The sequence below is a fragment of the Eumetopias jubatus genome, unplaced genomic scaffold (genome assembly GCF_037043125.1).
Source record: "Eumetopias jubatus isolate StellerSeaLion01/CBP00866 unplaced genomic scaffold, mEumJub1_p1.0 scaffold_1, whole genome shotgun sequence".
NCBI lineage: Eukaryota > Metazoa > Chordata > Mammalia > Carnivora > Otariidae > Eumetopias > Eumetopias jubatus.
The window spans coordinates 217,448,961-217,474,537 of NW_028274807.1; the positions used below are offsets into that span (position 1 = coordinate 217,448,961).

General features: G+C 63.3%; 1 protein-coding gene across 7 annotated transcripts; it reads left to right on the forward strand.

The window, feature by feature from the left end:
• Positions 1 to 407: 407 nt before the first annotated feature.
• On the forward strand, positions 408 to 23,762 carry REXO1 (RNA exonuclease 1 homolog). Of its 7 annotated transcripts, none has more exons than XM_088018430.1 (19): positions 593 to 674; positions 2,218 to 2,329; positions 2,555 to 2,641; positions 3,009 to 3,063; positions 13,353 to 15,085; positions 15,866 to 15,970; positions 16,746 to 16,956; positions 19,006 to 19,169; positions 19,487 to 19,618; positions 19,716 to 19,839; positions 20,547 to 20,660; positions 20,825 to 20,962; positions 21,112 to 21,225; positions 21,367 to 21,440; positions 21,634 to 21,744; positions 22,125 to 22,240; positions 22,337 to 22,475; positions 22,641 to 22,761; positions 22,842 to 23,762. In XM_088018430.1, the coding sequence occupies exons 3-19, from the start codon at positions 2,621 to 2,623 to the stop codon at positions 22,928 to 22,930; spliced, it is 3,561 nt and encodes a 1,186-aa protein (XP_087874556.1). In that variant the 5' UTR covers positions 593 to 674; positions 2,218 to 2,329; positions 2,555 to 2,620; the 3' UTR covers positions 22,931 to 23,762. The 7 variants fall into 7 exon arrangements, with proteins under 7 accessions (XP_027981894.1, XP_087874556.1, XP_087874554.1 ...); XM_088018428.1 differs by having other exon boundaries at positions 2,218 to 2,325; XM_088018432.1 differs by lacking the exon at positions 2,218 to 2,329 and adding an exon at positions 2,133 to 2,182 and having other exon boundaries at positions 609 to 674.
• The last annotated feature ends 1,815 nt before the right edge of the window (positions 23,763 to 25,577 follow it).

Below are 25,577 nucleotides of genomic sequence, written 5' to 3' on the forward strand. Positions count from 1 at the left end.
GCAGGACCCGCCTCGTCCAGCAGGGGGCACTCCAGGGCAACATGCTAATAAAACGCCAATTAAAAGCAGGTGAATGACCGCCGGGTCCTGAGGGATTTTTTTTTTTTTTTTTTTCCCCCTGATCAGGCGCGCGGTGGACAGCCCAGGCGCCGTCGGGGCCTCGGGCTCAAGATGGTTCCGCTGCCGCTTCCGAGGGCAGGGCGGCGGCGCCGGCGAAGCTCCTGGAGGCTCCAGGCCGGGCCGCCCGCGCCCTCCATCCCTCCTCCCGCGGCCGCCTGTCCCGGCCCTCGCGTCCGCGACGGCCCTCGGTCCCTCGAGGGCCGGCGTCTCTGGTCAGGCGAGCCGCGGCCAGCCGCTCCCGAGGTCCCTTGCGGCGGCGTCCCGGGGGCCTGCGGGGGCCTCGGAGCAAGATGGCGGCGGCGGGGTCCGTGAGGCGCGGGCGGCGGCGACCGCGGCGCCAGTGAGCGGCCCGGGGGCCCGGGCGGCTCCGGGCCGGGGTCCCCCCTCGGGACGGACCATGCTACGCTCCACCGGTTTCTTCCGGGCCATCGACTGCCCCTACTGGGCTGGGGCGCCCGGGGGGCCCTGCCGGCGGCCCTACTGCCACTTCCGGCACCGCGGGGCCCGGGGCCCCGGCGCTCTTGGCGGCGGCGGAGCGGCGCCCCCCGTAGCAGGTAATGCCCGAGCAGGGCTCGGCTCCCCGGCCCCGGCCCAGACGCCACCCCTGGGGCTTTCCCGGCGCCCGGGTCTCGGCCCAGCGCCCCCTGCACACACGGGTGGGCGTCGTCGGCCCGGCCCGGCCCGGGACCACCCGCCCCCGGGCCCGGCGCCAGGCGCCCGGCGCGGGATGCCGGCGAGCCTCCGTTTCCGGGAGCACACGGCGCAAACAGCGAGGGGGCATATGCCCTCCTAGAGCTGTCGCGAGGGTGGAGGGCGCCAACGCAGGCCGAACGCTGCGCGCGGCTGACAGCGCTCGGCAGGCCCCGGGCTCCTCTGCCTTCACTCGCGCCCGAGCTGCCCGGTGGGGTGAACCGTTCCCGCCGCTCCCCCAACCCCAGGTGCTTGTGGCGGGGCCGCTTTGTGGCCGCGCTGCTTTCCCGCTCCGCGTCTCCGGCAGCGGCCCCTGCTGTCTCCGGTGGTGCAGTTGGGAGGGCCTTGGGAGCACCTACTGTGTGTCAGACGCGACTGGACAGGCAGCACGTCAAGCCCAGGGGACCGGGCCGGGAGGGGCAAGAGGCCTCCAGGGACTTACCTCCTTTCAGTTGCGCAGAGAACGTTGATGGACTGCACGTCGTATCATCGTGGTGGTTGTCCTTGTTGTGGCGGAGTTTGGTGAAAGCTGGGAGGAGTCAGGAAGGCTTCTTGTAGGAGGTGTGGGATTTGAGCTGGGATTTTAAGAACGGGGGAAAGAAGGGCGTCGCAGGGAAAGGCTTGGAGGGAGGATTAAGTGGTGTCATTCCTTCGGAGGGCAGCTCAGGCTCCCACTGGTGACCTGTGTCCTTCAGGACTGGCTCCCCCTTTCCATCAGACCCAGACTTCCGCATTTGGTCCCAGTGTCAAATTTCCTTTGTGTCTTTCCCCATAAAAAATGATCGTTTCAGAACCTTCTTCAAAAGAGGAGTGCGCTGGCTAGAGTTAAATAATAGGCCTGTTTTTCCATTTTGTCAGGAAAAGAAAATAGAATTTTCTAATTTCTCACGTAAATTTGCTTAGCTCTCTGGCACCTGCAGCTGTCTACAGCCAGCCAGATGCAAGCATTCACTGTCTGGTTCCACACCTGTGCTGGGCGCGGGGCGTTCAGAGCTGCGTGAGCTTCGGGTGTGGCCGCCAGGAACCTGCTGTGGAGGAGCAAACACACGTGTGCCCACTGGTACCTTAGCATCAGGTCATGCTCCTCCCAGCTCCAGTGGGGGCCAGGGAGGTGGGGGGGGGCACATGGGAGCTGGCGCCCAACTCTCCTGTCGGAGCGCACGGCGTCTTGACTCCGTTTATTTACCTCTTGGTATTGTGTGTGGTGCTTTGCAAGGAGCCCCGGTTTCTGGGTTCCTCATGGTTAGTACAGGGAGGGCAGCACCACACCCTTATGCCACTGCCGTTGTGACTTGGCCCCAAGTCCACATGTTGCCTTGCAGCCTTCTGAGCTCTGGGGTGTTGATTTCTCGCCTCATGTGTTCTTCCCACGGTAAGTCACTTTTTACGTTTCTTTCTGCCTCACAGATGGCCAGTTAGTTTCCTAAAGGATCATTTTTGGGAACCTATTTGGTGACGTAGTTCTGTCTGCCCTGCTTGCCGTGGAAAAAATGCAACTGCCTACCCCTTTCCCCAGTAGGTGTGCATTTTCCTTTTGCAGGAAAGGAAAGGAAGGGGGGAGGCCTGCTTTGGGGTAGAACGCTGCTTCCTCTGCAGAGGCGCAGGGTCAAATCCCAGCTCAGTCTCTTTCTTGCTGTGGAGCCTCTCTGATCCTCTGTTTCCTTTTCTGTGGCATGCTTATGGGGTTGCTGCCCTCTGAGGAGGCCAGGGGAGAGTGTGTGCCTGTCCTTTCCCTCCCTTTCAGCTTCCCCTGCTCCAGATTTTGACAAGCCCTGTTTCCTTTCGGCTGGAAGAGGCTGCAGCAGTCCAGATGTGCATGGCCCAAGCAGAGGTGCTCCGGCGAGGGTGGGCTGGGCCAGGTTTGTTTGGACTCACTTTTAAGCAACAAGAGTTGCTAAGGTGCTGGGTGGGAGCCGCCTGCAGGTGGGCTGTGGGGTTCCTGTGAGGCCCAGCACCTCTGGTCTTGGGCTAATGGGCACCTGAGCCTTTCAGCAGAGTCTGAGGCCCGTGAGGAGGCTGGGCCGGGGATCCTGTTGCTTCCAGCCCTGCAGATCCAGCCCCACCCCCAGCCCACCGCCTGTGGGCTTTAGGACGCCCACTTCCAGACCCGGGTGTGGTATTGCCCAGTTGTGGCAGCACACGCTCGGGCAGGCTCTCTAGGACTCTCAATGGTAGGGATGATTGTCCCCATTTTACAGATGAGCAAACTGAGGCCCAGAGATGGGGAGCCACTCTCCTGTGTGCGCGCAGCCGGTAAGTGGGGGATGGGATTGAGTCTGGGCAGTCAGGCCCTTGCCGCACTCCCCACCTTCCTCCAGTGCCCACTGCCCAGCACCTGTGTGTCCCCCCACACACCAGGGCACCCATTGTGTGTCAGGCCTCAGCGCTGTGCCTTGGCGCTGGCCGGGAACAGCGAGACCTGGGAAGGACAGAATTGCAGGACTTGAGCGCTGAGACCTGAGGACAGGCTGGAAGGCAGGAGTGGTCATTCATGGCTGTGTGGTGGGGGCAGCCCCCCCCTGGGCCTCACATGAGGCCCTTGAGGGCCCTTTATGGTCTGGAGAGCAAGCCCTGCTTCTCGGGGAACGGAGGCAGAGATAAAAAGCACTTCCCTGCGGACGGTGCGATTTATTTCCCCTGTGAGCCGACTTGGAGCTGGAGGGCCACAGCCGCAGGAACAGGCAGCCCCCGGGGGATGACTGTACCGAGCAGGCCCCCTGGCCATGCTGCCCCTTAGCTGCTCCCTCTTTGGGCAGGGTGCCATCGGGTTCCATTTGGGGGAGACTTCCCACCATCCCGTGATGGTATCTTCCGAGATGGAATGCAAGTGTGCTCTCCTGCATCCAGCACTTTCTCATTACAAGCGAATGCTGGGGAGATTTCTCTCCCCTGATACTGAGAAAGAACGGGTTCTGAGAAAAGGTCAGCAGACAGCAGCATTGCCTTTCGTGTCTGGAGGCCCGACCAGGGTATGCAAGGAGCCTGGAGTACCTTTGCTAGCTGGGGGGTAGTGGGGCCTGGAGTCTGGCCCGCTGGGGCCTCCTGCTTAGTCTGGGCAGCGCGGGGCAGGGGAGCAGCTCTGAAGCTGGTTGGAGGAATGGTAAAAACTGGACATTGGGGCCCGTTGGGGCCAGTCATGCCCTGGGTGGGGAGCATCCTGGGCGCTGTAAGGCACTGAGCGCATCCACCTGCTCCGTGCCAGGAGCACCCCTAGTCGTGACACCTTCTACCCTGGTTGTAACAACAGATGTGTCCCTAGACATCGCCTGGTGTCTCTTGGTCACAGGCTGTTTCTTGCGGAGGCCACTTTCTTTTTAAGCGTCCCCCCTGCCCCTCCCAAGATGCCGCAGCCCCCAGGGATCCAGCCTTGCAGGCCTCCCAGTGGAGACGCCTTCAACCCCGCTGGTGGTGGTTCTATTGTCTTGTTGCTCTTGGTTTTCTGTAAGGATGGGATTAGAGGCGAGGTGCTGGGGTTTTCAAAGCACCGAATTCACCACTTACACCAGGCTGCGTCACCATTGTGGTGTTGGGCAGAGTCCCAGCTGGTGAAGCCCACATGTTGCCTCTGTTCAAAGCACTTTTCTTCACGACTCAGAGTAACATTCATTTTAAAAACATTGGACAATACTGAAAAGTCAGAGGAAATGTGTTTTGGAAGTTGCCCCAAGTCCTGCGTTTGCCTGCATGCTAGGCTCCCTCCCGGCCTCCCACAGAAGAGGCTTTGTGGCTTTTGTACGTCGCCAAGATCCTGCTGCACTGATTAAGTTGGACTCTGTTTTCTGAGGCGAGAGGCCATCCTGGGACTGTGCCCCTGGCTTCCTGTACCTGGCAGCCCCTCCGGATGACCTGAGACCCTTAAAAAATCCTGCCTTCTTGCCCTGATCTAGGATTGAGCCACACACGAATAGCTGCGTTGGGTATTTTAAAGTGTTCTTGCTCCGCATTAGGAGAGCAATGGGTCTCTCCCTGAGATCCTGCCCCCAGGGGACGCAGAGCAGTGTCTGGGGAAGCTTGTGGTTGTCAATTCAGGTGCTCCTGGCAACTCCTGGTGCCGAGTGGGTGGGGGCCAGGGATGCTGTTCAGCCCCCCACAGTACCCAGAGTGCCCCTTCCCCTACATAGGCAGATTTATCCAGCCCCGAACATCCGTGGTGCCAGGTGAGATTGGGGAACCTGATCGGCACACAGCCCCTGGGCAGGGTTGGTGGGGACAGCCAAGCCAGCTGAGGGGAGCTCAGGAGACCTGTGCGGGGTGCTTGAGCACGCCCCCACCCCGAGTTCTCCAGGGGCTCCAGAGGAGAGGTGCAAGCGTCATGGCTGGCTTTCAGCCCTCGCTGGGGGAGTGCAGCCCCAAATAAAGGCATTCTGGCTTCGCTTTCTGTTGTGCAAAGAGCCTATCCTGGGGGGTGGCCTGGCCTCCACCTGGTCAGCATTACCGCCTGTGCCTCAGTTAGCCCTTCTGTGAAACGGGTAATGACTTGGGCCCTCAGTGGACGGTGTCGTGGGAACGTTCTTTCCTGCTTCATTGTCCCCTCCCGCTCCCTCTGCACTCAGGGTCCCCTTTACAGAGCCATGCTTGGTGCCACCGAGGTGGGCGTGCAGGATTCTTTCAGCTCTCTGCATGCCTGTGCAGTGGGGAGGCCGGTTGGTGTGATCTGATTCACAACCAAGAACTGGATGCTAAGAAGGAAACAAAGAGCCGGAGGAGGCGCTCAGGTCACTGGAGCTGGGAACCATCCGGGCGGATTGCAGGTTGTGGAAGGGTCTCCTGGCTGCCTGCTCTTCTCCTCCATGATGAGCTGCATCTTCCAGAGTTTGTGCCATGGTTGGCTAGTGCCTTTTGAGGAAGCAGGCATGCGTGCTTGTCATTTGAGGGCCTTTGGTCTGTCGGCTTCCCCTAAGTATTGAGGTTTTCTGGAAATGGCCATGCGGAGGGCCTGGCCACGGCAGGCTGCGTGGGGGCAGGCAGGAGTGGAAGCCGGGGAGCACCTCTGGGGGACCTGCCCTCGTGCTCGTGGCTCTCGTTTGCCAACGGTAAACAGGGTGGGAAGCTGCTTAGGGGGCCCAGAACTTGGGTGCTCTGAGGATGGGGCTTGGCTGTTTCACAAGCCGTGGTCTTGGCCTGGACCCGTGTTTACACCTGGGCCTCAGTGTCTTCTGGATGTGTCTGAATTCAGTATGTACCTGTGGGCTGGCGCAGGGTGAGGGAGGCACTTTGGAAGGTGAGGATGGGTGTCCCCAAGCACAGATACGGGGTGGGGTCCAGGAGAGAGAGCAGTTGGCCCCGGGGTTGCAGAGACATCAGGCAAGTGTCCCCAAGCAAGTGGTTCCTGAGCTGGGCTTTGAAGGATGAGTAGAAGTTTGCCTGGTGGCTGGAAGCAGGGGTAGGGGTGGAGGGATGATAATCCGGGATTGGGGCTGGGAGACAGGGCAGTGGAAGGCCTGGAATGTTCTCTTGTGTGGTTTGGAGGGACTGGGGGTAGGGGGAAGGGAGGTTGCTCCCCAGCTTCGCTGCCACCCCCAGCGGATCCAGCAGGGGTCTCTGTTGTCACGCTGCCTCTTGATGGTCCTTCTGGCGGCTGCTCAGTCTGGCCAGTCCACCCCAGAGGCGGCGATGGAGGGCTGTGCTCAGAGCCGGTTGGCTTTCCTGTGTGGCTGCTGGGGGCTGTCTGTGTCTGGGGCAGTGGGTGCACTCGAGGCACAGGGGGCCCGTGGCCCTCGGTCAGTATTTCTTTCATTCCCTCACCTGCCCCACAAACCGTTGCAGACGTTTGTGCCGGCCAGCTCACTTGTGGCTGGGGTGTAGAGGGGAGCCGGGCGGTCAGCATGTTGAGCTGCTGGACAGCAGGAGGCAGGAGGGGGCAAGGCCCAGGGGGTGGCAGGGAGGGCTCGTCCGAGTGGTACTGGGACCACATGCACTCCAGGCGCAACCTGGTCATGCCTGTCCGTGTGTGTGTCTGGAGGCCAGATCCGTCCCCTCCCAGTTAATGGGCACACATCACAGTTGTTTGTCCTGAGAGATCTGTGTCCCTTTCTCCAGCAAAGTGGCTTGGAGAGCCCTCAAAGGGCAGGAATGTGGGTACTATTCCAGGAGACAGACCTGAAAGCCCTGGGGCCCCCCTCCCCATGCACCGGTGCTCGAGCATTGTGCTGGGTATCTAGGGAAGAGAACTGGCCTGTCTGAGCAGCTCAGGGCAACCGGTTCTGCAGGGAGGATCTTGGAGGGCTGCCTGGAGGAGTCGCTGAGATGGAGGCCATCAGGCTCTGGGCAGGAAGCTGGTCCCAAGTATGAAGGAGGGGTGGGGGCTGGCCCACCTGGAAAGCCTGCCCTCGTCACTCCTCCCTAGCATCTACCTTTGGGGTCAAGTAATAAAAGCCACTGATGCTCACGTGTGACCTTGGTATGTGGGCTCTTTCTTGGGGGACACAGCTGGCTCCCCCATCTTGGCTCCACGGTCCAGGAATGGCCGTGAGAGGTGTGGCTTTCCTTCTCCCCACCCCCCGCTTTACCCCGCGGATGCTTCGGTGTTCCTAGGCCTCCGGCTGCCCAGAGGACCTCCCAGGAGCCTCCGTTGTGGAGGAAGGTGACCCCCGGGGTACCCACTGGCCACCGTGTTTGGGGAGTTGGAAGGGTATCAGGGCCAGAGTGAGAGAGCTCTTGAATTGGGACTATGAAAGCGATGTGGTGCCCCTGACGGGCTGGTGATGAGGGCAGCAGAAAGCAGGCCCCCCCGGCCGCCCCAGGGGAGGCGCACTGCAGCCTGGCCCCAGCCTCACCCCTCCGCCGCTCTTCTCTGTATTTCTGAGTGCTCTTCGTGTTTTTATCCTGTCTTGGAGGCTTCCCTCCAGGAGGTAGTTTTGCAGCATAGCTGAGCTCCCCTCATGGTTACGAGGGCGTTGGGCTGACTCTCGTCCCGGTCCTCCTGGGACTGGGCCTCAGGGGTGGGGCAGCTCAGGAGCAGTGTGGCCAGTGATGCCCAGAGAGAGCCCAGTTAGGTGGTGGTGTCAGGGCTGGCTAGGGCCCTCTTTCTTTCCTCTCCCCTGGAGCCCTTGCGCTTGCTTCTGGGGTGGAGGCTTTAGAGCCGAGGGGAGAGGGCAGCGAGGGGCTGTCCAGGGCTTCGAGCTTTGAGCCAGTGTGTGGAGCTGTCCAGCATCATCAGGCTGCCCTGGAGGTGGAGGTGGACCTGGACCCCCGGGCCCTGCTCCCCCCGGCACAGCCCAGCCTCCTCATCAGGCACATAGCAGGTGTCCCCCCCCCCCACATGCACTCTTGAGCACCTGCTCCTGTCGGCTGTTGCTCTTCTCTTCCTAGGTGTCTGGGGTGCCCCGGGCAGCCCCAGGACTCTCCCCTCTGCTCCAGAACAAGTGAATGGCCAGGTACTTTCACCCTGGGCTTCAGGCTCCTGCCCTGTCCAGTGGGCATTTGGATGTCCCTGAGTGGGGCATAAGGGCATCCTACCCTGGGGGTGGGTAGGAAGGCCCTCAGGAATAGAGACTCTGGGCCTGCAGGGGAGTAGTGATGGCCAGCCCTTCTGAGGACCTGGGGTGCTGTTCTGCCCCCTGTTGGGTGGCCAGAAAAGCCCAAAGGGAGGGGTGGGTGCTCAGATCTTCTGAGCCCCAGTTGGCGCTGCCCTGCATTCCAGCCAGGCCAGGGCTGGCGGGTAGCTGGTGTGCTTTCTACCACCGTGGTCTTACATGGGGGCATCCTCCCTTCTCCTTGCAGGGCCTCTGCCCCAGACGCAGCTCCTGGAGCCCTGGTGGGCTTGCTCTCTCCGCTGACTAGCCCTGGTGTCCTGCTTATCTCGAGTGCTGTAGGGCTGTCTCCTCCCTGTGTCCCGCCGCCCCCACGCAGGGTCAGCAGGCCCTGGCTGTCCATGGGGTTGGAGGAGAATTCTGCTGAGGTCTTATCAGAGCACGGAGCCAGGGTGGGACCACTGTGCAGCTGTGCTTACCGTCTTCGGACCTTGGGCAGCGCAGGGGGAGGGCTGGGGCGACAGCCAGCCCTTTGGAAGGCAGAGAAGGTCGGTCAGCGGCGCCAGGACTCCTCTCCGGGTCGGGGAGGGACCCAGGCTCTGCGGTCGAGCGGCCTGGCCAGCCAAGGCTCGGCCTCCTTATCTGTGAAATGGGCAGACTCGGGGCAGGACGGTTGTGAGGGAAGGCCTCCGTGCCTCCTGGGGTTCACGGTGGGGCTGGAGGACCTGCCCCAGGGGGGCCTCCGTGCTTGGCTGTCTTGTTAATTCCACGTGCCTTTGCGGGAGGGTGCGTGGCGCTTTCTGGAGCCGGGGTACGGTGGGAGCAGGGGCACAGAGGCACAGGTGGGGCCCAGGATAGGGTGCTTCCTGGCAGAGGGAGGGTTGGGAAGGGTCGGAGGCGGCTGCCCGGGCCTCAGGAAGCAGCGCTGCCCTGTCTGTGGTCCACTCAGCCCCTGTGGTCTCCACAGTGACCCTTGCCCGGCTCCGGATGGGTTTTTGCACTCAGGGCCCCACGGCCCTGCACGGTGCGCGTTTGGCCTTTCCTTGTGGGGTCGGGGAAGCAGACCTGGTATTCCCCGTGCTGGACGCCTGTCCCAGAAGGGGGCCGTTGGCGAGAGTGGCATGACGCCAGAGCCAGGGGAGGGCAGCTCTCTCCTTCAGCAGGGCAGGTCCTGGTGGGTGTGCGGCCTTGGCAGGCACAGAACCAAGGCTCACACGCCTGAGGGGAAGGCTGGGCCTAGGTGGGCTGGCGCTAGGGTGTGGGTATGGGAAGGGGTATTTGGTGACTTTTTCCTTTTCCAAAAAACAGCCTAATTAATCTTGTTTACCGGATGCCTGCTTACCAGGTGCAAACCCCTGAGGGAACCGCCCCTTGGCTTCCATCCAAATGAATTCCCTGATAATTAGAAGGTGCCTTCCAGGGCGCCCCATGGTCCTTCCCGACCTCTCTAGGTGCCACCTACCCAGAGCCTTCTGATGTGCTCCCACGGGTCAGTGCGCAGCGTCCCTGGGGCACCCTGCAGCTTGTAAAACATTTTCTTGGGGAGCTTCTCAGTTCCGATAGGCCCACTGAGGTCCTGGCCCTCCAAAGCAGGGTAGGGCAGGGGCTAGGTGCCAGGAAGGTCCCCCCTCCCAGAAGCCTCAGGTAACCTTGGCTGGGGCTCAGCGGGTCTCTGTCTGCAGGGACCAAACTCTGGGCCCCGTGTGCTCACTTTGAAGCCACACGGTTGTAACAGAGCTCCTGGCAGCTGTGCTGGAAGCTTCTAGACCTGTCTGGAGCCCCTCAGGCTGCTGACAAAGCCTCATAGGACCAGTGAGGAACCTGAGGCCCCAGAGGGGCAGGGGCTTGGCCTTGGCCTTCTTAGAGGCCCACTGAGGGCAGTTTCTTCCGCTTTGTGGTTGGGGAGGCAGCCTCCAGCTGGGGCTGAAAATGCTCCACGTGGGCAGTGCTTCGGGGGATGTTCATATCAGGGAGCCGGGTGCTTGGACTGGGCTCAGCCAGGAGCTGCACCCCCTTCAGAGTCTGAGCTGCTAGGACCCCTTCCCATCTGAGAGGCCAGGCTAGTTGAGGCTAGTGGGGGTGGAGCAGGTGGGGTTGTCCTTAGGATGCCGCTACAGGCTCTGAGGTAGGAAACAAGACAACCTCCCTCTTTGCGCCTCTGCCTCAGATCCCGCCCACTTCCCCCGAGTTAACAAGGCAGCCTTCGGGCCTTTGCAGGCCCTCCTCTCTCCCTCCCTTGGGGTCTCCACCTAAGCACTTTGGATTGACTTTGGGGAAAACCCTCCCTTTCAAAATGTGAAGTGGCCTGAGGTCCAAACTCTGACCTCATTACTTTGAAGCAGGGCTGAGGGGCTCCTTCTTGGCTGACGTGCATATTGCTTTATTTATTTATTTATTCGAGAGAGAGAGATTGTTTTATTTATTTGAGAGAGAGAGTGCGCTCAGCAGCATGAGCAGGGGGGAGGGGCAGAGGCAGAGGGAGAAGCAGACTCCCCGCGGAGCAGGGAGCCCGACGTGGGGCTCGATCCCAGGGACCCCGGGTTCATGACCTGAGCGGAAGGCGGACGCTTGACTGACTGAGCCGCCCAGGCGCCCGGATGTGCATATTGTTTGTAGCCTTTAACCCTGGTGAGGGGTAGGGAAAGACCCCCCCATCTGTTCATCCCCAACCAGCCCCTGGGGGAAGGGGCATTCCCATGAGGTGGGCTGGGCTGGATGTCCCCTTGAGACCCGCCAGTCAAGCCCCTCAGTGGACATGCCCGGGAAGTCCCCCCCCCCGCCCCAGCTTGTGGCCGGTCTGGGCCTCTCTCTGCTGGCAGCCAGGACTTCTGAGGCATTGGCTCCTCTCTGTTTACTCAGGCGGAGTTGGGCCAGAGGGGGTCTCCCATTGGCGCCTTTGGACTGGTTGTGGGTCAGGGTGGGTGGGGAGGGTGGCCCTCCACCTCTGACCAGGGGTGGGTGTGCGTTCTGCCCCCGGGCTCCCCACCCCACATCCGGGAGTTTTCAGCTGTGCGAGGGGGCACGAACTGACCGTCCCCCCCGGGCCCCAGCTCAGCGGTGGTGGGTGTTGGACTTTGCCTCCCTGGTTCTGACCCACGGTCCTGGAGCGTCCTTGGTGGTCTGAAGCATCATTTCCTTCTAAATACAATCAAAACCCAGATTCCAGGTTAAATGCCAGACAACACGCCTACAGTGATCCCTTCCTTCCGGCCCCAGGCAGAGGCCCAACCACCAGGCCCTGCAAAGCCTCCTCTCCTGAAGGCTGGTGGCCAGCCGCGATTTTCTTTATCCTGAGCTCTCTTGCTCCGCAACGTTGCTAGGAGTGTCCTGGGGCTACAGTGATGTGTCACCACAGCCTGGGTGCCTTAAGACAACAGATTCCTCATCTGACAGTTGTGGAGGACAGAGGTCCAGAATACGTCCCCCTGGGCTAACGCTGGGTGTGGGCAGGGCTGGCTCCTCCTGGAGGTTCCAGGGGAGACGCGGCTGTTACTCTGCCAACCGCAGGGCAGGAGATCTAGCCAGGTTGTCTTTCAGGACTCTCTAGAATCATCTCTGATAAGACTTTTAAAAAACTGTCATGTGAATATAGTTGACATACAATGTTACATTAGATTCAGGCATACAACTTAGTGATTTGAAAAGTTCTTACGTGGGCACCTGGGTGGCTCAGTCAGCATCTGCCTTCGGCTCAGGTCATGATCTCAGGGTCCTGGGATCGAGCCCCGCGTCGGGCTCCCTGCTTGGCGGGAAGCCTGCTTCTTCCTCTGCCCATCACCTCACTTGTGCTCTCTCACCTTCTCTCAGCTAAATAAATAAAAGCGTTAAAAGAAAATAAAATTTCAGACAGGATTTCTAATGATGAGTTCTTTAAATTCTAGGCTATTTGAACATGGTGTATTTGAATATGGTATGTTATTCCTTTCTTGGAACATTGGGCTTTGTTCACATTTTATTTGGTTTCTGTCCTTCCGTCTGTACGGGAGAGCCTCCTAGGCGTTTTGTACGGACAGTGGTGGCTTTGGTTGTGCTGGGCTCGGAGCGTAGGCCCTGGAACGCGGTACCTAACCGGAGTTATCTATCCCACAGCCGCTGGTGGAAGTGGGGACTCTTCAGATCAACATAAACATTACAAGGTCAGGACACCAGGCCGGCTCCGTAGGAAGAGCGTGCGACTCCTGATCTCGGAGTCGTGAGTCCAAGCTCCGTGTCCGGTGTAGAGGTTACTGAAAAAACAATAATGAACTTTTAACAACAACGTTCAGAGGACATAAGCTTTGCTGTCCGCCCCACTTGGTGTTTTCGGAATGCATTTTGAACATACAATACTTTTTCCTTTCTTCTGCTGCGGGACCGTGGCATGGATATAGCCTTCCACCTCACCTTTTCCGTTAAAAGCATCGTGGGGCTACGTAGCAGTAGGCGTCCGTGTTCTGGCATCCGCACAGCCCCGTGGACTTCACTGTAGGGAGTCCTACAGGTGACACCTCAGGGGTGGCCCTCTGCTCCCCGCTTGCCCAGGCCCTGACCCTGGGGAGCCCTGCACTTTCCTGCCCCGCCCGGGGCCGCGTCTGTGCCCTGCCTGGCTGGCAGGTCCTCCACGCACACCATCCCAGCTCCGACCTGCAGGAAGTAGCCTGCTGTGGCTTCGCTGTGGGCTGGGTCCACGGACTCCCATTCTCGCCCCGGCTCCCGGACTGCACTTGTCCCGTCCGTAAAGTTTCCATCCACTCCGTTGTGCCAGTTGGACGACCCGTGCTGGGAGGTCTGGGGACCAAGTGGCCGTGCCTCGGGGGCCCGGTTCTGCTTCCTCACTGCGCCTGTCAGTCGATGCAGGATAGGGCCTGCATGGGGGGTGGGGTGCGCTCTGGAAACCTTGACCTGCTGGCAGATTGTCCCTGGGGCTTTGCCGGAGGCCCAGCCCCCAGTTGGTTCTGATTCTCTGCTGGTTTGATGCTTCTTCCCCTGCTTGGGGGTGAGGCCCAAACTGAGGCAGTAGCCAGCGTTGGCTCGTGCGGCTGTGCTTTAGTGGGCCCACTCACTGCTCTTTTCTCCCGCTTCCCATTTCAGGGCTTGGTTATGATCCGTACAACCCCGAGCTGCCCAAGCCCCCTGTGCAGAGGGAGAATGGAGCCCTGGGCAGAGGGGATGAGCCCCGCTCAGACATCCTGGAGCTGGAGCTGGTCAATCAGGCCATTGAGGCTGTGCGCTCGGAGGTGGAGCTCGAGCAGCGGCGGTACCAAGAGCTCCTGGAGACGGCCCGAGAGCACAGCTCTGCGGAGGCCCCCGCCGTGGCGCCCCGAGGCCCCGCCGCTTGCCCTGCCGCTGGCCTGGACGAAGACGCCTTTCCACTGTCCTTCGATTACAACCCTGGTGGCCGTCCTGGCCTTTTAAACCCTGATGCCAGCTACCAGCCCACTCCTCTGGCCGCCGCCGCCGAGGCAGGCAGCAAGTACTCGCTGGCCTCTCTGGATCGGGCACAGGGCCATGGCGGAGGAGGTGGCAGCACCCTGGAGTACGTCCCCAAGGCTGTGAGCCAGCCCCAGCGATACGGCCGCCCCGTCCCCAGCAGCAAGTACGTGTTGGACGACTCCAAGCCGTCCACGGACCTGGAGTACGACCCACTGTCCAACTTCTCCGCCCGGCTGCTCAGCAGGGCCAGTTCCAAGGACGACAGGGCCCCCAAGAGGCCCAGGGGCTCCCGGGGTAGCGAACCCTACACGCCCGCCCTCAAGAAGCCCTGCGACCCCTTTGCTGGCTGCGACGCCAGGTTCTCAGACTCGGATGATGATGCCGCCGCAGCTCTGCCTGACGTGCCCGTCACCACCAGTCCCCCAAGATCCCAGGCGGGCCCCGAGAGCAAGGCCCCCGGGCAGCCAGCCTCCAGAGAGAGCCAGGATGCTGAGGAGGGCGGCCTGCGGGAGACCAAGGAGATGGCGGTGCAGTATGACGTGGGGGACCTCGGGCAGTCCCCCAAGGCTCCCGGTGGGACACCCGTGGCCAAGCCCAGCTCCCCGGCCAGGGCCTCCCGGGAGCCCGGCAGCTCCAAGCAAGGAAGACCCAAGAAGAAGAAAAGTGGGGCACTGCCTGCCCCCGGCCCCAAGGACGGCATCCAGAAGAAGGACAGGGGCAAAGACGGAGAGCACGGGAGGCCAGCCGGGAAGCCCTGTGCAGACCGGAGGGGCCCGCAGGCTGGCAGCCCCCGGCATAAGGCCGAGCAGCCCGAAGGGACCAAGAAAAAGCCATCTTCGGCCACCCCGGTGGCCAGCTCAGGGAAAAGCCGGCCTGACCGCGGGAGTGTCCACCAGCTGCCAAACAGGCCCGGCGGGAAGACCGTGTCGGGGAAGCTGGCTGAGCGGAAGGCCCGCTCGCTGGACGAGGGTGCCTCCCGGGATGCCCCCAAGCTGCAGAAGCGGGCCCTGAGCCACGCAGACCTCTTTGGGGACGAGAGCGAGGACGAAGGCCCGGGTCCCGCGGCGCCCCCTGCCGCCCCGCCCCACCTCAGCTCCACCTCGGACTCCGACTCGGACTCGGACAGCAGTCTGGGCTACTCAGCCGCTCAGGGGCCGCGCAAGCGCCTCAAGGCCCCCCTGCCCGCCCGGCCTGCCCCCGCCTCCCCCTCCTCATGCTCCTCCTCCTCCTCCTCCTCTTCCTCCTCCTCGTCTGGGGTGGGCGGGGGCGTGGACTACGCTGCTCTGGAGAAGGAGGTCGACTTTGACTCCGACCCCATGGAAGAGTGTCTGCGCATCTTCAACGAGTCCACCAGCGTCAAGACGGAGGACAGGGGCCGGCTGGCCCGGCAGGTGAGCCGCCTCCGCAGGGCCCCTGTGGCTGCGGTGGGGGCGCTCCCATCCTTCCTCAGCCAGGAGCCCTTGGGGGCTGCCTGCGGAACCCCTGCCCCCCAGCCTGCCTTGGCCACAAAGAGGAGGCTTAAGGCCCACCCGGCAGGCTCCCGGGGCAGTGTCCTGAGATCCACAGAGACCAGGCAAAGTTGTGCAGTGCATTGCCCACCTCTCCCTCCCCCCCCCTGCCCTCCCTGTCTCCTCCGTGCCCCCCAAACCCAGGCTAGCCCCAGCCTTTCTGGCGTCGGCCGGCCAGGGTCCCCATGTCAGCCACCAGAGGGAGCTTGCTTTTCCACAAAGCTCAGAAAACTGCTGCTTCTGGGAGGGTCGCAAGGTCCCTCCCGGGCTGCGCTGTCCTTCACCGCCCTGCTCTGTTCACAGACCTTTGAGGTGGTGCGGGTCAGATTTCTCCACCCGGTTCCTGTGTTTCTGAGCTGCCCCCCATGAGCACGCGAGGGAGGGGACCAGGAGGCAGTGGTCTGGGCGGGAGACCACTTTGGCTGAGGCCCGTGTCGCACTTGGGGCTGGGGTGTGTCTGCAGGAGATGTGCTGGGGGGCCTGTTTCCTCACCTGTGAGTGGGCGGGGGTTGCAGGTGAGGGCCCCACCTCGTGTCTCAAGACCTGGGAGCCCCTCCTTTGAGTGCGTCACTGCCCTGTCTCGGGTCTGGGAGCCTGCTGCGTTGGTGTGGGAGGTGAGGCCCGAGAGAGGGAGCCTCGCTGAGGGGCGGGTGTGTGTTTCAGCCCCCCAAGGAAGAGAAAATCGAAGACAAGGGGCATTCGGGTCTGACCACTCTGTTCCCCGGGCAGAAGAGGAGAATTTCTCATCTCTCCAAGCAAGGCAAGGAGGTAAGAGTCTGCTTCTGGGTCCTGGGTAGAAGCTGGTAGGAGCGAGGCCCCTGTCTGCGAAACTGGATCCCCGTGTTCCCCGGCCGAGGGGTTCCTGTGTCCTGGCACAGAAGTGACTGGAGCCCATCTCCGGTCTGCAGCCTGTGCTCTGTGCTGGGGGGAGTCGGGCACAGTGCAGGAAGGGCGGTGTGAGGGGCGGCTCTGGGGCGGCCGTCCTCCATCAGGGTCACACAGCACAGCCCAACCTTTCTGAGCCGGTTTCCACCGTGAAGACAGGAACAGTGGTTGGTGGCTGAGGCACTGGGGCAGAGGGTGGGGCTCCCGGCCAAGCACCTGGGAGCTCTGGTTGATTCAGTCACTGGACCCCTCCCCTGGTGAAGCTGGAGGCTAGAGAGGATTGAATCAAGCAGGATTGGATCGGTATGCTAATCCAATCAGGGGGCCCAGGGATTCACACCCACGTAGTGGGTGTGCCCGTTATCAGGGCCAAAGGCACGGCCTGGGCCTTCTGGAGGCAGCAGCCAAGACAGCAGGGCCACGGAGGTGCTCCGCTCCGGGACGGCGAGGCAACATGAGTTTGAGGCCCACCATGCTGAGCCCCTTGGTTCCTGCCTGGGTGTCCGAGAACTCGGAAGGCCCCAGGGCAGCTGGACGCGTCCCAGCCCTGGAGCCCCGGCCTTCCTGCCTGTGGCTGTACTGTCAGCTTTTTGCCCCACGTGGCCTGCTCTGGGTGCCCCCAACCTACAGCCCCACCCTGGAATTTGTCATCACTCAGGCAGAGCCCGTGAGGAGAGGCCCGGCTCCCCCTGCCCGGCCTCCCACCGCCCAGGAGGTATGCTATCGGCGGGCCCAGCAGGCCCAGAGGGACTCTGCTCCCTGGCTCCAGGCTACCCAGCCGCCCGCTGAGAAGCCCTCCTCCATCCATATCTCAGCCCCTGGCGAGAAGAGGAGGATCGCCCACGTTCCCAACCCCCGTCTGGCTGCCGGTAAGTCCCAGGGCACAGGGGCTCGGGGTGGTAGGAGGGGCCCAAGGCCAGGCTCCACTTCTGCCAGCCGTGGGGGCCTTGGACGGGGCCCAGCTGGGGCCTCAGCATGCTTGTCTGTGAGATGGGGATAAGGGTCTCTCTCAGCGGTAGCAGGCGGGCCTGGTGCAGTGCCCAGCGGCTCTGGGCCTTTCCTGGCGTTGGTGCTGGTCCTGGGCGGCTGGCTGTGGAGAGTCGGAGGGGTGTCTTCCTCCCATCCCTTGTCCGTCAGGCCCATAGCCTCCCTCTGAGGCCCCGACGCAGAGGCCTCCCTGTGACTCTCCCTCTGTCCCGGCTCCTGGTCTCCGTGTCCTCGCCTCCCCCGGGCTCCTGGGGTGTTGGAGGCGGCTGGCCTGGTGGGGGCCGGTCTGAGTGCGGGCCCCGGGCCCTAGACAGCGATGCCAGGAGCAGGGAGCTGGCCGCAGGGTTGAATGTGGGGTGGGGCCCCTGGCTCCTGCCCAGGTGTGGCTGGAGGCTCTCGGCTGATCTGGGGGGCTCGGGGCGGGTCTCGCAACCGCCTCCTGCTCTGAGGGGCACGCTCCACACTGCGGAAGCCGGGTGACACGTCCGCGGTCTGACAGGCGGGACACTTGGTGGGTATCTCTGGGTCAGCGGTGCCTGGAGCTGAGGAAATGGGAGGGGGCCTCAGGAGGGCTCGTTCAGATGCAGAGTCAGCCTCTCCGGGGGAGGCTCCCGCCATCTGACCAGCTCCCAGGGGACTCCCTTGCTGCTGTTCAAACACCCCCTTGAGGAACCGGGGCCTGAGGGGCAGCCGCACAAAGTAGTCCTACAAATGCAGGCACCCGTAGCCACCCCTGCTTTTTCCTGGTGCCGGGAACCTTCTTCAGGATAAGCTGTTGCATCCTGATCCTTCCCTACCCCCAGACTCCCCAGTTAGAACCCGATGGCGAGGGGTGTGGGCTGAGGTTCTTTAGCAGCGGCAGAGGGCGAGGACCCTGAACCGCGTGGGGCCCGGGACTTGGCTCTCTCACAAACCCACAGCTTCTGCCCGCGGCCGAGTTGTGCGGGTCAGTCCTGGCACACGACCCTCGCCATGACACGCTGGGGGAGGCGTCAGCCCGCGGGGAGTCCGGCGTTTGTAGGCACTGTGGCCACCTCCCTGAGCGGCAGTGGGACCCACCTGAGGTCTCAGGAGTCCCGTCTGATGCTCCGGGCTGGCTTTCCTTTCCACGTGTGCCCCAGGTGCTCCTGAGAAGTCTCTGTCTAAATGAACCTAAGAGCTGTTTTTCCATCCCTGAGAAGTGCATGTTTTCTGCCCCGTCAGCAGAGGCTGACCCTGGTGTCGGATGGGCCACAGCCGGCTCGTGCTGCCAGCGTCCTTCCCAGGAGGCCGGGGACCCAGGCCCTCTGCTCTCCTCATCTGCTCCCATTCTTTTGTCATGGCCGAGCCTGGGAGCAGGGCTGGTCTGAGGCCCCGCGCACGTGTGCACCCAGCCCGCCTCCCCTAGCCCCCGCCGCCTGCCTGGAGCCCTTGGAAACGGCCCCACAGGCGGGTGCCCTCCTCCCTGGGGGGGTGGGGGGCGGGAGACTGTTTGGTTTGTGACCTCATCAAAGGGAGAGGCAGAACACACAGGCCGCGGCGGGCAGGCCAGCTGGTCACAATGACTGGGCCGGGGACAGCCTATACCCTCTGCTCCTCAGCCCAGGAGCCAGGGCCTTTTCTCCCTCATACGTCAATGCCTCGGAGTCGGGGGCCGGAACATGTGGCAAAGGCTCCCCATGTGCCCTGCCACTCGCCGGACCACCCAAGTGGCGACGTTGCCTGAGCCGGCCTCCAAAGCCCCATTTGTGTTTCCCCCTTCTCGATGGACTTGCCCGAAAGCAGATAGAGCCTCATGTCATTCCGCAGCCCGTGTCCCACAGCCCGGCCCTTCCCCCTGTGCTCCAAGATGCACATCTTGCTGGCGCTGAACGACCGCGGCTGCCTGGTGCTCTGCAGCTCGGTGATGGGTGTGCTCTGCTCCCGCACTCACGGACCCTGTGCCCCGCCAGCCCCCACAGGTGCCAAGAGGGCCCTCGCCGCCAGCAGCAGCCAGCCTCCCAATGGCCCCGAGCCGGGCAGCCAGCCCCTGAAGGCGCGCACGTTGTCGGGCATGGCGTCCAAGACCACCACCACCGTCACCCCCAAGCGCGTTGCCCACAGCCCATCTTTACAGGTGAGTGTCCTGCTCCCTCCGGGAGCCTGCCCTGCCCACTCCCTTGGCTCCGCCATCGCCCGGGGCAGCTACGGTTCAGAGGCACTGAGCAGGGGGGCACAGGTGCCTTCCTCCCCCCGCCGCCCTCAGTTTCCCCTCTGTCCACATTGCTGGGGTGGTCTGTTGGCGCTGATGAGCCAGCGGCCACCCTCCTGGTCACCGGAGCCCAGAGTTCCCAGCAGGGTCCACCGTGTGTGTGATGCCCTGTGGGTTTGAGAAATGGCCGTAGAGGCCCAGGCTGGGACATGCCACCTCCAACGGGTCTGTGTCTTCCCTAGAGTTTAAAGAAGCCCGTTATCCCCAAAGAGTTTGGGGGCAAAGTCCCCACAGTCATCCGCCAGCGGTATCTGAACCTGTTCATTGAGGAGTGTCTCAAGTTCTGCTCTTCAAACCAGGAAGCCATAGAGAAGGTGTGTGACCCTGGCAGGTGGCCGCGTCCTAGGCTGAGGGGCTGCTCCCCGGCCCCAAGCCCAGGACAGCAGGCCTGAGCGGCATGTCTGTCCTCAGGCGCTGAACGAGGAGAAGGTGGCCTATGACCGCAGCCCCAGCAAGAACATCTACTTGAATGTCGCCGTGAACACCCTCAAGAAGCTGCGGGGCCTGGTCCCCAGCTCCGCGCCCGGTCTCAACAGTAAATTGGGGGGGGGGGGGGGAGAGGGGGTGGCCGGGGAGTTCAGTCTGGAAGAGTCAGGTTTGTGCCTGGAGCGCAGGACCCCAGGCTCCCCAGGCGAGGGAGTGGGGGTGTGGGGCCCTGGCCGGCTGGCTCTTTGCTGCTCGGAGCGTGGGGACTCTCAGACAGAAGGCCGCGGGAAACGCTGTGGTGGGGCCAGCGGCTGGTCGGCAGGCTTCTGCGGACGACGATGCTGACCCCACGGCCTCACCACCGCCTCTTCTCGCTAGTAACCACCCTCCTTAGCTAGCTGGCTCTCTTGAGCCGAGGGGCCCCGCTAATGGGGCGACCTCGTCAGAGGCGAAGCTCACACGGCCTGCTCCGCACGTTCAGCTCCGGGAGGACGTTTCCTTACCGCCTCTGAAGGCACATTAATCCGTCAGTGCGCACACCTCCCTGCTCTCCTGCTCCCGCCTCCGCCCCCACAGCTCCTCTGGGCAGCGTCCACGGAGCCCCCGAAGGCCCTTAGATCGTCCCCGTCCCTTAGGACTACCACCAGCAGCTGCTTCCAGAAGAGTTAAGGTGGGGGCAGGGTGGCTGCCCCCAGGTCACAGGCGGTCCGGCCTCTCCTGACTGGGTGCTGAGGAGCCGGCCAGGGGACAGGCCACCACGGAGGGCAGGGGTGCACTCGGGAGTCTGAGCATGCCGTACCCTCCCCCTGCTTCCAGAATCCGGTGGCCGGAGGGTCGTGTCTCATGAGATGGTGCTGGGCGGCAAGTTGGCCACCAAGACCAGCTTCTCGCTCAGCCGCCCGAGCAGCCCCCGGGTGGGGGATCTGAAAGGTGAGCCTGGTCCCTCCAGCGGTCCGGCCGGGCCACTCGGGGGCTCAGCGGTGGCCCCTGTGGCAGCATTTCCGCCCACCCCCCGCCAGGCCTGCCCCCCTGCTCGCCTGTCCGGCCCTCCCCGGCCTTGCTGTGGGATGACCGCCTCTCCCGGTTGTCCCCAGGGGCTGCCCTGTATGGTCGCCTCAAGGAGTACCTGCTCACTGAGGACCAGCTCAAAGAGAACGGCTACCCCTTCCCGCACCCCGAGCGGCCGGGGGGCGCCGTCATCTTCACGGCTGAGGAGAAGAGGCCCAAGGACTGTGAGCGGGCTTGAGCACCCACGTTTGGGGGGCGGGCTGGCCTGGGGGCGGCTCGCGGAGGGCCGTCTGGGTGGAGGGCGTGAAGGTGCGCAAGGGGCAGACGCAGGGGGCTCGGGGCCTGACGCCTCAGCCCTCCTGCTGCCTCACAGCGTCCTGCAGAGTCTGCTGCCGGTGCGGCGCCGAGTACCTGGTGGCCCCGTCGGGCCGCTGTGCGCGGGAGGAAGAGTGCTGCTACCATTGGGGGCGGCTCCGCCGGAACCGAGGTGAGCCCTCGGCGCCCCCGGGGCAGGAGGCTGGAGGGGCCTGCCCCGCTCTGCTGGGGAGCCTTTGCCCGGGCCTTCGGGTGCCGGCGTGGGGCGGGCCGCCTGGGGGCCCCCCGGCCCTGACCGCCACCTCCCTTCCAGTGGCTGGCGGCTGGGAGACTCAGTACACGTGCTGCTCGGCCGCCATTGGCTCCACCGGCTGCCAGGTCGCCAAGGTAGGTCTCTGGGGCCCTGCTCGGCGCTTTCCCGCCTGGCCGGAAAGGAGGTGTGGCTGGGCCAGAGCCCTGACCCCCCCTTCCCTGTGCTTTCATCTGTGTGCCTCTGACGGTGGCGTCGGAGGGGGGGGGGACGTCCCCCGGACACGGCCCGAGCCCGCCGGGCTCACCGGCCTTCACATCTCGCCTGCAGCAACATGTGCAGGATGGCCGGAAGGAAAACCTCGAAGGCTTTGTGAAGACTTTCGATAAAGAACTTCCGGAAGATGCTCACCCAGGGATCTTCGCCCTCGACTGTGAAATGGTGAGTTGCGTGCCGCGCGTGCTCGTGGCGGCCGGGCACCTGCACCCGCAGCTTGGAGCCGGCGTGGGTCTCAGGATAGAGCAGGTGAGGGGAAGAGCCGCGGCAGCGGCGGGTGCTGGTCTCTCTCTGGCTCGGGCTGTGAGAGCGGGCTTTTCCCCCACCGCCAAGCAGAAGCTCTGGCTTCGGCCCTCGGCTCGCCCCAGGCACGCTGACGACCTAGCTGTGTTTACTCGGGACTGGCATGCACACCGGGGGCGCTGCTGGGGCTTAGGGCACCCCGGGTTCACGCCTGCTCCGGCTCCCAGAGGAGCCCCCGGGAGCTCCCCCAGAGCTTGGGGCAGGGCGGGCGCGTTGTCACATGAGCCCTCCCGGCCGCGCAGTCCTACACCACGTACGGCCTGGAGCTGACGCGCGTCACGGTGGTGGACACGGACATGCAGGTGGTTTACGACACCTTCGTCAAGCCAGACAACGAGATCGTTGACTACAACACCAGGTGCGGCCCCGACGCCCCGCCCCCCGCCCGGCTCTGGGCTTGGGAACCCCAGGTCCCTCTCTAGCTACCCTCAGGCCCCGACTCTGCCCACTGCAGGTTTTCAGGGGTGACCGAGGCTGACCTCGCCGACACGAGCATCTCGCTCCGGGACGTCCAGGCCGTCCTGCTGAGCATGTTCAGCGCCGACACCGTCCTCATCGGACACAGCCTGGAGAGTGACCTGCTGGCCTTGAAGGTACTGCCCGCCCCTGGGCTCCGCTTGCCAAGGGTCCTGGGCCCCGGGGCCCTCGGCAGGGTGGGGGGAGGGGCAGGAGTTGGGTGGTCCGCCCCCGGGCACCTTCCTGCCCTGGCTCCCTGGGGCCCTGGCCCCTGCGGTCTCTGCCCAGCCGCCCGCCCACAGGTCATCCACAGCACCGTGGTGGACACCTCCGTGCTCTTCCCGCACCGCCTGGGCCTCCCCTACAAGCGCTCCCTGCGGAACCTCATGGCTGACTACCTCAGACAGATCATCCAGGACAACGGTGAGCCGGCGGGCGGCGGGGTGGCGGGGCCGGGCCTGGGGGGCGCGCCCACCCTGACGCACCCCCCTCCCGCTCTGCAGTGGATGGGCACAGCTCCAGCGAGGACGCCAGCGCCTGCATGCACCTGGTGATCTGGAAGATCCGAGAAGACGCCAAGACCAAGCGGTGACCGCTGCCGCCTGCCCGCCTTCCCCACAGCCCCGGCCCGGCCTCTACCCCAGGCCTCTTCCAAAACAGTGCAATAAATCTCGAGAGCTAACCCTGTCCACGTCGCCAAGACACGGAAACAGAGAGAGCGGGATGAGCCGGCGGCACGAGAGCCCCACGCCGAGACCACCTGGAGCCCTGCCCCCCACCTGGTCCCTTGCGCCGCCCCCGCCTTCTGTCCCCTGGAGACTGCTGCTGACTCCCGGAGGAGGCCGGGACAGACACCCCCCCCCCCGGCCCCCACCCTCCCCCGCCCGTGGACCCCGCTGCGTCCCTGGCAGCCAGACCTCCTGCTCCTCCTCCTGCCGGGCAGGCTTTTCGTGGGTGTGTTTGAGACAGGGGTTTTTTTTATTTTGTATTGTTATTTTTATTATTTGTAATTTAAACCTGACGACTCGCACAGTTGTCATTTCCCCACCCGGAGAAGCAAGACCCTGGTGCTGCCTTTCCTGTTGGGGGTGGGGGAGGGGGAGAAGTTGGGGGCCGGGAGCCGACAAGCTGTACCCTTGGCAGCCACCAGGACCGAGAGTCCAGCCTGGCCTGGGCCAGACGGGTGGGAACTGGCCTCCGTGTTCCCACCCACCTGGACTCCGTGACCTCTGGGAACCAAGCCAGCCCCCCAGGGCCTCGCCTTCTGGACCCCTCCGGGGCCCATCAGCCTCTGGACCCTGTCTTCCTGCCAGGGCCCCACCCTCCCCAGGGGCTGTCTGTAAAGGCCTGCAGCCTCCCTAGGGCTCTGAGCCCCTCTCCCCTAACCCGAGGCAGGGACGGAATAAATGTTTGTATGGATTTTAGCTTGCGTGGCGTCTGGTGGTGTTCTTGGTGCCAGGTGAGCCCCGCGGTCAGCACCTGTGCCCCTAACCGGGGAACCAGCACACCCTTGTTCTTCTTCCTGAGGACCATCCCCGGTGCCTGAGCTGTCCCCAGGCCTGCCACCCTGGCCTGGGGGTGCAGACCTAGAGCCCTGGGGGGCTTGGTCCCCTGGGGGTGCTGTGATGGTGGAGGCAGTAACTATGTCGTGAGTGGAGTCCACCTTGCTGGGCCAGGGGGGTGGGGGGCTGGGCGTGGAGGGCCCCGGGGGGACCCAGAGAGCCACTGTGCCTTGCATGTCTGAGAAGCTTCCATGGAAAGGGAAGGGTGGCCTGGCCGCTCACCCCCCCGTATGCCTGTTTGCTGCTCCTAGGACATGCTTGTGTGCACAACGTCCAGCGATGGAATTGGCGGCTTTGTGAATTATGGTGCCTCTTGGGGGTGGAAGGGCCAGGGCTGCTTGGGTCTCCACCTTTAGTTCATTTATAATGGGAAGTGAAGCCAGAAATAACCTCGTGGAGGGGCAGGTACCGGAGTGCCCTGGATCTGGAGGCAGGAACACAGGTGCTGGAGGGAGGGCTGCCTGGAGGAGGCCCCGTGTCTGTCAAGCTTCTGTTGGAGGCCCAGAGAGCAGGGCCCCAGGCTGAGGACACAGCAGCCTCTGCCCCCAAGGTGTCCTGGGCCATCGCAGCTGAGGACTGGTTGCTCTCTGGATCCTGGGGGGCCCTCCAGGGGGAGTGTTGACCCAGCCACTGTTGTGTCCCCCTGACGTTCTTGTGACCGTCTGACTTTCTTCCACCTCTTCTGTAAATAAGTAGTTGTTTCCTAAATAAAGGGCACAGGCCTGTTCTTGTGTTTTTGTTTTTGTTTGGAGAGGGGGTTAGCAGGAGAGAGAATCTCAAGCAGGCTCCGCGCCCAGCGCGGAGCCGGACAAAGCGTTTGGATCCCACGACCCTGAGGTCGGGACCGGAGCTGAAATCAAGAGTCGGACCCCTTCACTGACCGAGCCACCCAGGTGCCCCCTGTTTCTGTGCTTCTGGTGGTGTCTGCCTCCCCAGAACATACCGAGCCCCCCAGGGAGACCGGGAGGAGGGGTGCAAGCTTTCAGCTGGCCCAAGATGCTGAGTCTTGGAGGCTGCAGGGCCTTTGCAAATCCCAGGGAGGGAATGGGGTTTGCGGACCCAGCAAGGTCTCTCTTTTTTTTTTTTTTTTTTTAATTTATATATTTTGAGAGCGTGAGAATGAGAGAGAGAGAGTACATGAGAGGGGGGAGGGTCAGAGGGAGAAGCAGGCTCCTCGCCGAGCAGGGAGCCCGATGCGGGACTCGATCTCGAGACTCCAGGATCATGACCCGAGCCGAAGGCAGTCGCTTAACCGACTGAGCCACCCAGGCGCCCAGCAAGGTCTCTCCTAAAGACTATTAGAACAATCTGTGCAAGCGCCGTCCCCCCCCACCCCCCCGCCCCGCCGCCACCACCACCCCAGGGTCTCTCCCATTAACCACGGGGTCGGCACTGGGTGTTTGTTGAGTGAATGAATAAATGGGAGGTTTACCTGCTCTCCCCTCCCCAGGCCAAGGAAGGTGTGCAGACCAGGCTTCCAAGGAACAAGGAGTAGGGGGTTGCTGCCCTGATGGTGGAGGCCGCATCCTCCGTGCTGTCCTCACCACACCCTCACCCACTCCCTCACTCGTTCATTCACCCAACATATGCTCACAGGTGTTGCCATGAAGGGCCCCGGGCCCCCGGCAGAGACGGGGGGCTGGGGCATGGAGTCAGGCGCAGGTCCCAGGTCTGGGG

Bases quoted from the DNA above. Each gene is read 5' to 3' on its own strand.
- REXO1 (XM_028126093.2), top strand. From the start codon at position 518: ATGCTACGCTCCACCGGTTTCTTCCGGGCCATCGACTGCCCCTACTGG. The intron at 19,619-19,715 runs GTGTGTGACCCT...GTCTGTCCTCAG, and splicing joins ACCAGGAAGCCATAGAGAAG to GCGCTGAACGAGGAGAAGGT. The intron at 22,476-22,640 runs GTACTGCCCGCC...GCCCGCCCACAG, and splicing joins GTGACCTGCTGGCCTTGAAG to GTCATCCACAGCACCGTGGT.